This window comes from Rhinolophus sinicus, chromosome 1 (assembly GCF_057876585.1).
Source record: "Rhinolophus sinicus isolate RSI-liver-muscle chromosome 1, RSI-T2T, whole genome shotgun sequence".
In the NCBI taxonomy this organism is placed as follows: domain Eukaryota; kingdom Metazoa; phylum Chordata; class Mammalia; order Chiroptera; family Rhinolophidae; genus Rhinolophus; species Rhinolophus sinicus.
Genome location: NC_142501.1, coordinates 68,374,411 through 68,390,468, shown reverse-complemented (window position 1 = coordinate 68,390,468; position 16,058 = coordinate 68,374,411). Strand labels below are relative to the sequence as shown.

The 16,058-nt window shown below is 37.8% G+C and overlaps 1 protein-coding gene across 3 annotated transcripts in view; it reads left to right on the top strand.

The window, feature by feature from the left end:
- PTPRB (protein tyrosine phosphatase receptor type B) overlaps positions 1–16,058 on the top strand; it is a 118,383-nt gene that overhangs the window by 7,141 nt on the left and 95,184 nt on the right. For all 3 annotated transcript variants that reach the window (XM_074325419.2, XM_019748966.3, XM_088800758.1), the window contains one exon: positions 6,430–6,686. In XM_074325419.2, coding sequence (XP_074181520.2) covers positions 6,430–6,686 — 257 coding nt within the window. The remainder of the gene's footprint in view (positions 1–6,429; positions 6,687–16,058) is intronic.

Sequence of the window (16,058 nt, the reverse complement as noted above, 5' to 3'; positions counted from 1 at the left end):
ATTCACACAAGGCAGTTGTCAAAAATGCAATAAAAATAAGGAAAAACTGAATTTTGTTCTATTCAATAGTACTGCAATATTATATAATCACACACTTGACTTTTTTTTAAAAAGTATTATTATTACTTTAGCAGTAAAAATGAGTTCTGAGGTCCAAATCTCTAATTTACAAATTCTCTAAACATAACATTCACAAGTGAAGGGATTCCTTTATAGCATAAACCCTATAAGCTATAGGGAAAATTACATTGGCCTGCACTTCGGGGGTACTTAAACATTTCCAGAAAAGTTCACTTGAAATTCAATTGAAAAAAATCATTTCCTCAAAACCAAGTCTTTTATATACACAGGAGATGCAGAAGGAAGAGTTAGAAAACTAATTTACTATAGTGTAAGCCTATTAAGAACAGGGAACATACCTTAGAAATCTACCTCCTTTAAAGATAATCCTGGTAGCCATGCTCAACAAATGCGGATTAAATTAGTAAAAAATTTCAACTTCTGTATGTAAGAGGTTGAATATCAGAATTGTAGAAAACAATAAAGGAAATCTAAAGACTACTTTGAGGAATGCCCCTATTGAAATCATAACTATTCCTTTTCTCTTCTGTCCAAACCAAGTATAATTTTAAAACCACCAAGCCATCAGAAGTTACGTTTGCATCTATTCCATCAGGAAATAGTCTTGGCCCCATAAGCAGACAACAAAGTTTACAGTGGCCCAATTATCGAAATTTAATGGACCTACATGGTGTGGAAAATAACTCATTCCTTGGCCCCCCTCTTCTATATGAGAAAGAGAGAAATTTACTCAAAGGACATTACTGATTGGCAAGCATATCTAAGCAAATAACCTTTGAAAGGGGGAAATTAAAACATTTTACACTTGAAACTAGCTTCCACAACACCAGCAAAAATCTGTTGTCAGATAGACTATGTTTGTCTAGTTCTAGGACTTTCAGATGAAGCATGCAAAATTCTGTCCGTCACTTGGATACCTTTTCCAAGGAATGCCAAATCTCCCTACAAGTATAAACAGCTGAATGGTTGTCTAAAATTATTTCACTCAGATGTTTCATATTGTACGGAGAGTAACATTATATATGTCAGCCAACCATTCAACATCCAATATCTACTACAGATTCATTTATTCAGATATAATATTTATCTGAGGACAAGCAAATTTTGCAGACATATTTTCAAGTGTCCCTGATGGTTGACCTAATGAAATCATTAAGAGATTTTGCTGTTTGCAGGCTTGATATAATTGCTGGTTAAAGTAATGTTTAACTGTAGTAATTTGTAGTAATTTGGGAAATAAAATGTATAAGCATTGTAATAGGTAAACAATCATGTACTCTTGGGAGAAAGGATTTTAGTAGAAGCTATCTCCTGTAGTGATTGGTAAGAGTGCTTGTAAATACAGAGCTTGAGGGGAAACCAAAACAGTAAGTGTCTTTTGTATATACAAACCCTACTTTGACCAAATTGGCTGTCACAGACATTTTAGAGTTTGTCTTCCTGAATCATTATAACAACATTGGCATGGGTCTTGCAATTGACCATTTATTTAACTAATTATTGAAAATCATATGATAATTGATTATTGATACATAATTTATATGGTCATTGAAAAATATCTGGCATAGCACCCAGAGACTCCTAACCTTTTTTAGCCTCTGACATATCAATGAACTTACCAGAGCACACCCAGGACCACATATGACATTCATGGGCCCTGGGCTCTTATGTTACTGTTGTCCTTTCCTCCACTAAAAAAAAAAAAAAGAAGTAAAATAATTTAGTAAATTTTCATGAGTTCTAAAATTTTCATTTTTTTCCTGAGGGGTGAAAAAATTTGAAAACATTTTCTTTTACCCTGAAAGGGTTTCTTGGTGGTGTTGTTGTTTTTTAAAAAAATGAAATCATTTATAAATCTTAAAATATCATGATACCTAAGCACAGTGCCTATCGTGCCTGATGGACAAGTCAGACCTGCGTACACCAAATTATTCACACACTTTCCACCTCCCTTTTCCCTAACGCTGTTTCTATAGCATCTGGTTCTGCATCTCTCTCCTACAGCCTGGTAGCCATGAATTTACAAGCCATTCTTCCTCCTCCATTCACCATGATATCCTTCTACCCCACAAACTTATTCTTTTCTGTGTGTTGGGGCGGGGGGAGGGTGTACCTCCCCAGAAGAAAACATGGGTGTTAGGATAAACCAGGCACATCTTACTAGTACTTTTCAATAGCCAATTATTAGTCAACTACTGTACTAGTGAGTACAGTAGTGAGTACAGTGGTTGAGTAATAATTGGCTACTGAAAAGTATTTCTTTGATTGGTTAGTCTTTCATTTGTTGTTTTTAATCTAAAATTTTTACTATACTATGCTTTAATGTTTTACTGTGCTATGTCTTGTTATCAATTTCCATTTATCAATTATACTTTATTTCTAATCTTGAATCTTTTATAAGTACTATGAAAAAATTTTAACTTCTAATTATGACCTCAGATTTGGTTGTTATGTCTCCCATGGTTTGCAGATTCTCCATTTTGGTGTCTATTTTCAGAATCTTTTCACTTCCTTATTCATTTTCTCAAATTTTAGATTTGTTTAATGTACACTTTGTTTCATTGATTACATTTTCTGAAACTTTAATTTTTCTGTTTACTAATTCTAATAATTATTTAAACTATTATAATTCCCCTCTTTCACTTCACCTTTATTCTAGCCCAATTTTATTTAACATATTTAACTTATTAATATGTAAATATATGTACATATATATACACATAAGTCATCCTTTTTCTCAGGTGTCTTCTGTTTTGTTTATCTCTTTTCCAGATTATTTGCACACTTTTAAAAGGCACATTATATTTGGCATCTTCCTATAGAACAGGAAGTACCAACGTAGTTAAAATTTTATGTCTCCAAAATGAGTTTTATTCAAGTTATTGTTTTCAATATTCTTGAAAGTTATCTGTATCATTTACACTAACAAATTGTGCATTGTCTTTATTATCATTATACGAAAATTCCATTTCTATTACTGATTATATCTGAGCCAATCACAGACTCATTAAGAAGCTAAAATGCGTGTTGCTTTCTTAAAAAATGTATTTGAAATATGGTATTTATATGGTGCAGTGATTGCAAATATATAAGTGAACTATTTGCAACTTAAATGCAAAAGATTTTTAGACTGACCCAGGATGGTCCACCTTTTCTTGAATCGTGTTCCAAGAGGAATTGCACATAATGTGGAAACAATGTAGAAGCAATGGTACAATAAAGCTTTTTAAAAATAGCTTCAACATATTGTCCCATTGTGTAAGAACTTTTCCTTGCATTTGTCAAAGCACATTTTGGTCTTTCATGGACTGTAAAATGTGTATACCTTTTTAAAGAACATCAGAAGAATTTATAGATACCAATACATCCAAAGATGTATTATTAGTATAATTTCATAACACCCATTTCAACAGAGTTCAGGAAATGGAAAAATGAACTTCTTTTGATCACTTTTTGTATTTCTGTAATGGATTTGCTTTCCTTCCATCTACTTTATAATCTTTCAATACCCATATAAGTTAGAATTCAGTTTTGGCTCATATTGTATATATGGATAAAATCATATACTTAAATGGATATAGGAATCACCTGAATCACCTGAGAAGTTTGTTAGAAATGTAGGTGCTGGGTCCAGCATCAAATCTACTGAATCAGAGTTTCTATGAGGAGGGCCAAGGATTCAATATTCTAACAAGCTCCAAAGGTGATTCTGATGCCTACCAAAGTTTGAAGACCACAGCTTTCAAAGTCACTAAATTGGTAAATTAAATGTTAAGACTAAAACTTCTTTCTTGATTCTTAAATAGCACAAGTTAAAAACACAGACATGAAATGAAGGGGTACTGGACTTGGATATTTTGTAGGTTCCTTCTTTGGAAAAAAAGGTGGTGGCCTAAAACGGAAAATGGATTTGTTTGGTTTGGGGTGTTGTAAAAATAAATCTAGAAGGTTAATTAAAGACAATTACAGAAGTCTGAAAATTTTTCCATAAGATATTCCAAAGCTACTTGAAATGGTAATAAGCTATGTTATTCGCAGAAGAAAATTCAAGAATGTTTTGATCATTTATCCAATTTTGGGAGACTCCTGTTATATCCATTTAATTAATTATGTAAGTTGACTAATAAGAAAACAGTTCTTAGGATGAGAACTTAGCAAATGCTCCTTAGCAAAGAAGAGTAAGCATAGGCTGACATGCTAAGACACGTAATTACATGCTAGATATTTGAAAGCTTGTTTTTGTCCTAACCCCATCATTAAATCCTTTTTCCCCCCCTGAAGGTCTGCGAACTAAAATTGCCATAGGTGGTAATCAACTCAGAGGATTAGCATTGGCCAAACCTCAAAATGACTAAAATGCTAATCTCCAACTACAGAAATTTTTACATGCCAACAATAGACAAATGATTACTTAATGGGAGATTCGCTCACCTAACTCGATTAAGATGACAGAATTAAGACTGCTTCGTGGAATTTGTTGTAAAGAAATCTCCATAAAACTACAGTTGGGTTTCTCATGTAGAAAACACTCTGAGAATAAATAAATCTCCTGGTCTGTGTTCAGAGTAGCTCATCTGGGGATAATGGCTGTGAGAGTGGCATAAGATTCAGAAGAATGAAAACAAACAGAAACCAAGGGAAACATCCAAAAATCTATCAAAGCCTAGATCTGGTAGATGTGTATAGGGTTGACAAAAAATATGCAGCACCTAGTTACGTTTGAATTTTAGATAAATGACAAATAATTTTTCAATATAAGTATATTCCAAACATACAATATAATGTATAATATAATCTTTGTAATATTATTTTTGAGACATTAAATATATGGAATTTTTGATTGTTTATCTAACATTCTAATTTAACTGGGCGTCATGTGTCTAATTGTTAAGTCTAACAACCTTATATACAAGTTACTTTGCACAACCCTCCACATCTCAAGGAAAGAATGCGTAATAGCCATGATTATTTTATTAACTTTTAAAAGCACTGCTATTTATATCTTGCTAAATTTTAAAACTACCTTTTCCATTTTGATTCTCTTTTTGTGTCTTATTTATATGCATTGTCAAGTGAAATATGTTAGTCAGTTGAAATTGGAATGGAAATGAATGAGGTTCAAAAGACAGGTCAATAAGGTGGATCAGAACAGGGAAAGTGTGATAAATAGCCTCTTCAAGAGACCTCCACCTACCACAGAGTAGTTGCTTAATAAATAATTGTTTGAATGAACCAATGAACAGGTAGTGAAAATTAAATCTTTCTTCTGCCACTCTTTAAACCAGAAACACTTCAAAGTTATGGTTATCTAATTGGACAAGATTTTTTGGGTTTTTATATCCCAGAAAACTCTGATTCACTATAGAGTTAATGAAAGCATCTAAACGTATCACCTTAGCACATAATTTACAGACCTTTCCAATGTTTCATATTATACAACCATTATCTAGAGTCTTGCTACACAAAGTGTGGTCCAAAAACCATCAGCATCACCTGTGAGGTTGTAAGAAGAGCTGAATCTGACAATCTCTGTTGAATCAGAATTTGCATGTTAGCAAGAGCCCCATAAAATGGAACCATGTTTTAAAATTATGGCTAGGTAAACATAATTCACAAACCATTCTTTTATTTTTTAATGTGTGGGCAGTTCAGCCTTGCAAAGCAAAGATGTAAATGAATCCCACCAGCTCATAAGTTCTAAATCAATTCACAGTTCTTCCAGAAGATAAGTAGCTTAGAAAATAGAGCTGTCCCATGATTAATACTCACACGATTAGGATTAGGAAAAGTTTGCACTATGGTTAAAGGAATGTCATTATTTTCCAGGGAATCTTTAATCTTTAAGACAAAGTTAGGCAAATCATTAATGGTGATTGTCAATCTGGTATGTTGTATAACAACCCCTTTGAAGAGTTTAGGGCAGTCCCCCACAGAAGAAAAGCACACACACACACACACACACACACCACACACACACACACACATATATATATATTCAGAATTTTTCATGAAGTTTTTAAAGATTGGTGGAACCCCCTGAAACCAAATCAGTGAACCCTAAATATTCGTAGAGTAAATTTAATTCTGTCTTCTACACAGAGCTGGGGTGTTGTTGTTATTGCTGTTTTCATAGCACAGTTTCCACAACTCTCCTTTTACCCTATAAAATTGATCAATGGGTAAAGGATGGGTGAACTGACCGGGGCAAATGAGCATTGTCACACTCAAAGAATCTGATTTTTCATGTAACTGAAGCTTATCCACATGCTCATTATTAAGGAGGTCTTCTTTTTCTAAGTAAAATTGCTTTTATGTGAAGAATCCTTAACTGTCCTTTCTTTACCTCAGCTGGCCTGGAAGTGGAAGTTTCAGTCAGGAGCATTAGAAACACGGCTTCGCCCCAAGTCCCCACTACTTTTCATGCAGTTCCATATATCCTGGAACACCTTATTAGCAATACCACAGAGGCCTTCACCAGAAGGACTACTGACAACTACAGCCAAAACAGCAGCCAGAGGCAGCCCCCCAGTCTACAGGCGACTGGAAGTGCAGAGACATCTTGGGTTCCCTGGACTACTCGGCCCTTCTCTGGCACCACCCAACAGGTAAGGGGTTAAGGGGTGTGGAGTGTGGTTTGTGACGGTCTCAGAAAGCCCACACTTGAAAATACTTGGTTTACTAGAGATGTGGCCACTTGAATTGGTGATTAGGTACTCTGTGTCCTAGTTGCTAATTGTCCATGAATGCATTTGGTGTAATGAGAGAATCTTTGAAATACAATGAAAATCTCTACATCTTTATAAGATGAAGATAATTAGGCCACGATGTCAGAACTGCACTCCCATAGGCTGGCCACATTTCTGAACCAAAGCGAAGGTTCATATTCTTAGGCGTAACCTAAAACCAGGAAGTAGAAATTGAAATCAGTACCTTACAGGTCCCCCAGCATATGTGTCACAATCATTTATGCTCAAAGCAATGGAAGGTTTAGGACTCACTATGATTGATCTGTAGCCATGGTCAAGGTAAGCTGAGGCTTATACCGATTCCATATCAACATCCACAGGACAGATCGATCAAACGGCTAAGGAGCAGCAATGGCACGATCAGAGTCTGTTGGCAAAGTGTTTCTGTTTCTAGTGTTTATCTCTTTGGTTTTGCTTTCCACTCAAGGTGTTAGGCCACCATTTTAGGCAATAACTGTAATTAAGGCAAATCCAACAAGCTAAGGTTTCATTTGGCAGTACCTAGTTGTTTCCTAATAAGCAACCCCCAAAATTTACCGAAAGTGAAAGTCCCACACTGTGCATATGACTTAGCACTCAATTCAGTGCTCTGGTTTCTTTCACTCTGTGCAGAAGTTAATATTGCATGTGGTTCCCAGAGAGTGAACACATCCTTCATTATTGATCACAAAACAAATACAGCCATTGAACAGCTCTTGGCACCTTATTTTCATCTCTACTCTTCCTTTACTATAAATGTTCCCTGCGATCTAGCGCTTCCCTTGCCCCTGAATAGAAGTTAGAAAGGCCTCATAACTTTTCTAGACACTCCTTACATCACTTTAAATTTCAATGCTCGCTCTCAATCCATTAACAAAAAAATACCCATTTCAGGAAATAACCCAAACCCTAAATTCAATTTAAATGTTAGCTTCTCCTCTCCCATCACTCATCATCCGGTTGGGCTTGAAGTAGGGAAAGGGAACGTGTCCAGATTCTCTCACTCCCCACCTGGCTTTTTACCCATCTGTCCTAGTTTGATCATTATGGTTTCAGGTCTACTTGGGCTTGGAAAGTGGGGAAGGAAGACAGGAAATGGGAGCAGGAGAGCTGGTATTTATGGACGCCATCAGAAACTGGCACTGTGCTCCCCTTAAACCTCCAAATCCTCCGCTCTTTCAACCACTCAACCAGTGAGACTCGCCACTTACTTTTTTTTTATTATGATTAGTTTCAGGTGTATAAAGTAATGTAACAGTTAGACATTTACACCCCTCACAAAGTGACAACCCCCCTCTTCCAAGCTGCTACCCTTCTGACATCTATATAGCCGCTACAGTTCCACTGACTCTTCCTTATGCTGTACTCCACATCCCGTGACTACACATGTATTAAATTATAGTTGCCATTCATTATCATTCAGCTTCAGCTTCAGGTGTACAGTGCAGTGGTCACCACTTTTGAAATGGAATGCTTTTTGGTGGAGCACCTCATTTTGGCAAAATGTGCCTCAGCCAAAACTACATTCTAACATCAGTTTATAAGAGTATTCACTTACATGTGAGCTTAAATATAGTATATATTTATTTTTTTCTATACTGATTGATATATATATATATACATATATACACATATGTATCAAATAAGAAGCATACTGAATAAAAACTACAATAGAAACATATCAGCCTGAGCACTAAAGAGTTGCCTTTTAGAAAAAACAAATTTTCTTATTTTTGTCCAGGTTTGACCATTGTGAAATAAACACAGAGAAAGCACCCAGAGGTAGCCAGGCTCTACTGAGATGAGCAAGGACAGCTAGCTCTAGAGTGGGGTTGCAGGCATGCCATCACCTGGGCCCACCAGCCCCTGGGCCTACCCAGCACTGTGTTACAGAGCTCAGCTGATCCAGCCCAGAACTGGGTTTGCGGGCTCAGGGTCATGACAAATACACTGTGGGTTTTGTTTGTTTATTTATTTTTTAGCCCTTTTCTAAAATGAAATCCACTGCAATGTTTATGAGCTCCGAGATAGGGAACCGGAATGACTATGCAACTATCTCATGTTCCAGTTTTTCTTGAATCTCAGGCAAAAGCTTCACTCTGTCTGAGAAGCTAAGTGTATAGAAGCCATGCTCTTTCCAGAGGCACATTCTAAAACTGCAGTTTTCTGTGACTCTGATACCTCATCCAAGGCATTCATGCTAGGTCATTATTTGATTTAGTGGAAGCATTTACTTTATAATAGTCTATTAGAAACAGTGTAGTTAGAAGTTTGAAAAGTGAGTCACTCGGGAGGTAAAATACCTGTCCTTTGAAAGTGATTTTGAAAGGTACTCTACCTCAATACCCAGAAGGGTTATATAAGGAAGAATAAAATCATTCAACTTAATTGCTTAGAATTGCGTAAAAATAAATTTTCTGTGTGTCAGTTGTTTTCTTTATCGGATAGCACCTGGTGTGTGAGAATTTGGCGTTGGTTTAGTATATTTGGGCCATGAGGTGGGATAGGCTGTTAGTGGGTGATGACAGGAAAAATCTGAATGAGAGCCTTTGGAAGGCAGGGACTCCAACTCTTGATGGGAAGGGCTGCAAAGTCACAATGCAAAGGGGCACACACACGCACCCCTACATGCACACTTAGTCACGTGCTCTTATATAGAGCTCCGGTTAATGAAGGTAAATGCCAAGGGGAATATAATTTGGAACCCAGCAATCACTCACTAATGCTACTGCAAAGTTGTCCAAAGCTGACTCTTTTTGCAGCAGAATTTTCCTTACCTTTCTTCTTTCACCTGTTTCCTCACATCTTCACCTGACAGTGTGAGGGGTCCATCTTTGGAAGGTGTAGCCTTGGGCCAGTACTTCGTTTCAGAAATACCTCTCTTTTCCTTCTCTCTCTTCTTTCTTCTCTCTCTCTCTCTCTCTCTCTCTCTCTCTCTCTCTCTCTCTCTCTCTCTCTCTCTCTCTCCCTGGATATGAATTAAATGAATTAACATATATTGTGTGCCTAGAGCAGTGCCTGGAAAATAGTATTTAATTACTGTTAGCTGCTGCTGTTATTATTGTTACCATTATAAAAGTACTATGTGGCTGTGTGTCTTACAAGGACAAAGTTGGTGGAACATGTCTATAATATAAGTCAGGAAATATCTATATCAGTGGTTCTCAAAATAGGAACCCCAAACCCAGAACTTGTTAGAAATGTAACCCTTGGGCCCTACCTTAAACTACGGAATCAGAAACTCTGATTTAGGGCCCCGGCAACCCATGTTGTAATAAGCCCTCCAAGTCACACTGAGGCACTGTTTAGTTAGAGAACCGCCGATCGAGATAAATCTGGTCCCCAACCCACCGTATCTCCTCCATGGACATCTAAATTTCCCACCACTGATGGCACTTTTGTGCATTAGGTTTTGAGGGGGTAAGGAATGTTGTGCTATAAAATTTAACTAATCAAGTAGCAGAAATTACTTTATCTAATTACAGCCTCCTGCTGTTACTTTGCACAGTGTACATTCTTTAAGGAATGGGTGGAGCCTGGGATGAAAAGGAACTGCCGTTAGCCCCCAGGGTGTTTGTGTTAACTAGAAATAGGTGTTTCTAGGCACAGAGTTCCACCAGGAATGCACAAATCTTGGTGCTGGAACATGGGCTGGATTCCAGCCCCCACGCACATCTTCAGCCAGGCATCCCCATGTACCACCTACATGAATATGCCATGTCCTACGCCTGGGCCCTGTTGCAGACCAAGCCAGAGGGAGGTGTCAGAAATGTGCCCTGCATACAACAGCCATTCCCTATGGGCAAAGTGAGACAGGCCAGGCTGAGGCAGCAGGAAGTCAATCTGTGGTGGCATCTGAACAATGGGGCAGCAGAAAGAGTTAAATGTGGAGAAGTGGCCTCTAAAGGGGGAGGGAAGGCTCTGGACTTCACTTTAGCTTCAAAACCTGACCCACTTCCATCTATTGTTTGATCAGTGGACTCTCAAGAGATCCAATCTGGATCTCCTCTTAGTCATGTGACTGTGGTGGAGATGGTTGACACAGTGATAAAGAGCTAGGGATCTGGTGTCAGAGAAACCGGGTTTAATCCTAGCAATGCCGTCCAGTTACTCAGGGCAAGGCGTACTTGCTTCCTCTTTAAAATACTGATAAGTAAAGGTACTCCATCTGCTTCATAAGTCAGTTGTGAGGATTAAAATCTGATTAAGCAAAGTGCTTAGTATATTGGCCACACAGGACAAGTATTTAATACTGTTAGCAATTAATGTTATGCTAACTTCTCCTTGTTTTTGCTCCATCATTCCTGCCCTATCAACTTCCCAGGGTAATTATAAGAACCAGATGAGTAACATTATTACATGAAAATGCTTTGAGAGGGATAAATGTTGAACACGGCTGGTTCTGAGTCTGCTAAACATCCCTAAATCTTGTTTGGAGGTACACCTCCTTCTTCCCTTCCACGCCCTGCCCCAGTCCTGGCCTGGGAGAGGGATTGCATTTCCTCGATTCATGAATAGCCATTGTGGTGCTGGTCTGGGTTTAACAGTTCTGGGCTTCCTTCCATTTGGCCTTTAAAGAGGTCACAGCCCAATGTTAGCCTCCAACTAAGTGACAAGGCAAATGCAGAAAATCCCCACCCCCTCAAGTCTGGGGTAACCTCCTTTACTGTGTTACTTAGATTTCATGGGGTGTGGGGGCTCTCCCCACTGCCACCACTGTTCTGTGTCCAGCAACAAAGATGGGGTAGTATTCCCCTTTACTAAGACAGACAGACACCTGGGAGAAGTGCAAAGATGTAGCAAAACAAACAAACAGAAAAGCCCTAGTCATTCCTCATGAACAAGTATTCTTAGTTTATCTACAAATAGGATAAAATCATAAGCAGATTCTGAGACTGCTGACAGTGCCCAAAGGCCATGCCAGGGAGTAATATATCATGGAAGGGACGTGTTCCTAAAACCCTAATATATAGTTAGCATCATTCAATCCTCATTTGGACAAAGGACTGTAGTTTTCTTGCCAAGTGGATTACCATGTGCCGGTAGCATAATACAGTTTAAAATTCACTGGACCCTCTTCAGTTTTAAAATCTCAAGGATTTTCAAGGAAAGCCCTGCTAGAGACATATAACATGAATCTAATCACCAGGAAACATTGGGCATATGCAAATGGAGGAAGAAACTATAGAAATAACTACCCTGTATCATTCAGAAAGGTCAATGTCATAAAGATTATTTTAACAGGCTGAGGAATTGTTCCAGATTAAAGAAGATTAAGAGACCTGACAACTAAATGCAACACAGGATTCTGGGCTGGATCCTTATTAGAGGGGGGAAAAAATGCTAAAAGGACATTATTGAGATGACTGACAAAACTGAAATATGGATTGTGGATTAAAGCATTATATCAATCTTGAATTTCCTGAATTTGATAACTTTACTGAGATTACACATTTAATTCAGGGTATGTGCAGGCTACTCTGAAATGGTTCAGGTAAAAATAGTACATATGGAGAGAAGGAGAGAGTGATAAAACAAATGTGTCAGAATATTAAACAAACAAACAAACAAACAAAAAACTAGTGGGTTTGCATAAAGGTATATGGAAGTATTCCGTATACAGTTCCTCAACTTATTTGTAAGTTTGTAATTACTTCAAAATGTTAAAAAAAACTGTAAAAAATGAAAAGAGTAGTTTGCTGAAGGGCTTTTAATGGGTAGAATCTAAGAGTTACTGCTGAAATAGAGACAGACCAGTGGCTTCTTCAAGGACCAGAGGAGAGAAGGTGAGGCAGGAGGAGAATAAACACTGTGAGAGATGATGATGAATTTGCAAGAAAAAGCAGTAAAGCTAAGGTCAGCACTGGCAGAAGATAAGATAAAGAAACTCTGGAAGAGACTGCTCAGTACTTTAAATCTCTGTAATTTACCCCAGCTACATTTCAGTTGCACCCTCCTCTTCCACTCACAGAGTAACAGCTTTGGAAACCAGTTATTGTGAAGTATGGTGAAAAGTAATTGAAAGGGGAAATGCTGTGAATTCCAGGAGCTGTCTTTGAAGTAAAAATCCGTTCCATTCTTCCCACACTTTCGGGGAGCTGGCAACAGAATACTACCATTGCTAAATCCAGATGAGATGCCCACTAGGGAACCTTGTATTTGGGAGGTACATAGGAGGCACCTGTTTTTTCATCAGAAGTCTTCTGATTTGGAGCTCTAATAGAGCTAGACCAATGGGCACACCCCTTGTGCATAGTTTTGCTGGGTGCTTGCTCTTCATCTGTGCATCTGTGAACATGTGTTTGCTCCTTTTTCTGTAAGACGATGCTTCCAGCCCAGGACAACAGAGCTGTGCAGAGGATACCAAGAGTGTGCTTTGCTAAGAGTTTTGACCCTGGTGGCCTGAATCCGGTGACATCCTGATTCCTGGACAAGGATTAGATCTTCTGCGGAGTCAGCATCTCTCCATTTGGAAAAGAGACTGCTTGGGCACTAGTTTATCCTACGGCTTAGGTGCTAGGTATCCTTGGATTCTGTGATGCTAATGGTTCCGGGTCTGCATTGGAGCAGCTGAAGAATACAAGCTTGTTTCAGAGTTACAAATTCTTAGCCATGCCCTTGGTTAGTGGTGGGGGTGTGAATGTTTACTTTGTCAATGTATAACTAGACATTGAGTCTCCACAGCCTGAGGACGTGGGGGAGATAATGAAGAGACATGACTTCTTCCTTCAAGAGGTTTATAATCTAGCTGATGTTTTTTATCATTACATTTTTGAAAAACATGATAAGCTCTTTTGATCTTCCACTTTGATCACCGTCAGCCCCAACATTCAGGCAACTCCAAGATGCCCTGTGTCCGCCTCATCCAGCAGAGAAGGTGAGATAGGGAGCTGTGTGAAAGAAGCAGGCAGAAGAGGGGCCCAACAAGCCTCCCTTTTTTCATGTTTTTAAAGAAAAGTCAAAATCCAGATGTTTTTCACAAGTAAAATCTATTTGTCTCAACATTATCTACTTTTTCCAACTTTTTAAAACAATGTCAAACTCACACTCTAAAAGCTAGTAAAGGCACCTGTGCTGGCCAAAGAGCCCTTCGTTTGCGACATCCAGAGAATTCATGGGAAATAATATTCTAGCAATGTGATAGATAGAAAAAAAAAAAAAAAGACAAGAGTTTTTATCCTCCAGTCATCACTTTCAAAGGGAGATGAAAAGGATGATCATTTTTTTTGTTTCTTTCTTTCTTTCTTCCTTTGCCTTAAAGCCATTATTAGCCAAACTATTAGATAGTTTATCTATTATCTTAGTGTTTGCATATTTGTGAAAATCGTGACCTAGCTCCTGAAACCATGCTGTGTAACAGCCGTGCACACACAGACAGCCTCAATGGAAGCGTTAATGCCTTGACTCATTGCATATGTGAGCAGACTCATTTCCGAGGGTGGGGCAGCAGGGACTGAGAAGTGGGAATGAAGAAGAAACAGAGGCCTTTGAAATTGAAAAGGTGATTAGTTAACAGTCACATCTGGTTTTAAGTCATTCATCTGTGTATGGTTAGAAGGCTGTGACAAAAGCTATGCAAAACCCATTTCCTCCAGATTAAAAAAAAAAAAAAAAATGGTGGAGGGGAAGAGGGTGAGCAATTGGTGTAAAAAAAAATATCAGGAAACCTCAGAGTTGCGTCGGAGAGAGATGCTGGAGCCTGCTGTTAGAGACATATCCAGTACACGCAACCCCTCCCTTCCAAGGTTTAAAAAAATCCTGGCTTGGCCAAGAGTCAGAGCAGCGGTTAAATGTCGTTCTTGCTAATCTACTGAAGAGAATCTCTTGGATACAGGATTGAAAGCAATAATAATTTATTATCATTTGGATGTTCTCATCCGTGGACTTTGTCATGCTCTAGCATTACTGGGTGCTTAGCTTCCATGATTTATTGGTATTCATATACTATTAGTACTGCTAAAGATCATGGTATCTAATATTTGTTGAGCCTTTTAGCCAGGAACTGCATAATACATACAATATAAACCTTCTCATTTAATCCTTGCAACTGCCTCTCAATTCCTTTTTGTTTCCATTTTCCTGGAGACCTATGACATAGGAAGCTAGAAAGATTCCTTGAAATAAGAAAATCCCAAAACAGTATCTCTAAACAGAAGAGGATGGTCACAGTCCTTTTTTAAAAACTGGTTATCAAAATTATGTTACCTTAAATTTTAATGCATCTCTTTTTAAATGCATGACACCTGCTGCAGGTTAAAATTTTGCCATAATTTACTATTGAGCCACTTCAAATTAAAACTTAGAATAATGGTTTTTAGTTGACGCGTTCCCTGATTGCTAGACAGTCTTCTTTTTAAAAATATCTGGGGAAACACACATGGGAGTTGCGTAACAAGAGTACTTCTTTTTCCTCAGAGGCAAAGGCATCAGAATTGGCCTGTTATCTAACATTTATTAAGTTTGTTGCTTGTTGACTTTTTTCCTTTAGCATCTGCACTTTATTTTTATTGAGAAATTATAAATATCAAAATATGCATATTATATAACATATAGATTATAGGCATTATATAACATATATGCATATATTATATATTACATCACCAATTTACTTGACACATTCTAAAATTATTCAAGACTTTCTAAATCACTTACACAGATTCGTATGACCAGAGATCTCAGTGAAATCTAAAAGAAAAAGAACAATATCATCAACTCTTTTTAATATAAAGTGGTGTCTGAGGTGAGGTTCAGGGTAGAAAGAGTGACAATCTAAGACTGGAATTTTAGTAACTTTCTCATCAACTAGAGCAGGAAGGGTTGTTTAAAATAAACAAATAAACCAACAAATACGAACAGATTTTTGGCTCCACCACAGGATTCCTCAGGTTGTTGTGGGGGCCTGTAATTTATATTTCTAGCAACTTCTCAGATGATGCTGATGCCACCCTTTGAGAATCACTGTTCTAAGTTTACTACCTCCTTCCCCTTTTTCCTTTTCCTCCTTTAATCTTCCCTCCCACACTTATCTTGTCCCACCACTTCTCTTCTAAATCAATCTTCTGTTCTTTCTATTCCTTTGCCCTTCCCTTTTTTCCCCTCTTCTCTTTCCCTTCCTTCCTTCCAGATATTTGAGGCGTCCAGATGGAACATGGTTAGAAAGACTTGTTTAAAGTATTTATTTCACGTAACAATAGTTATCGAGCCAGTACAAAGATTCGTTCATGCATTTATCTGTTCATTCAACAAATATTT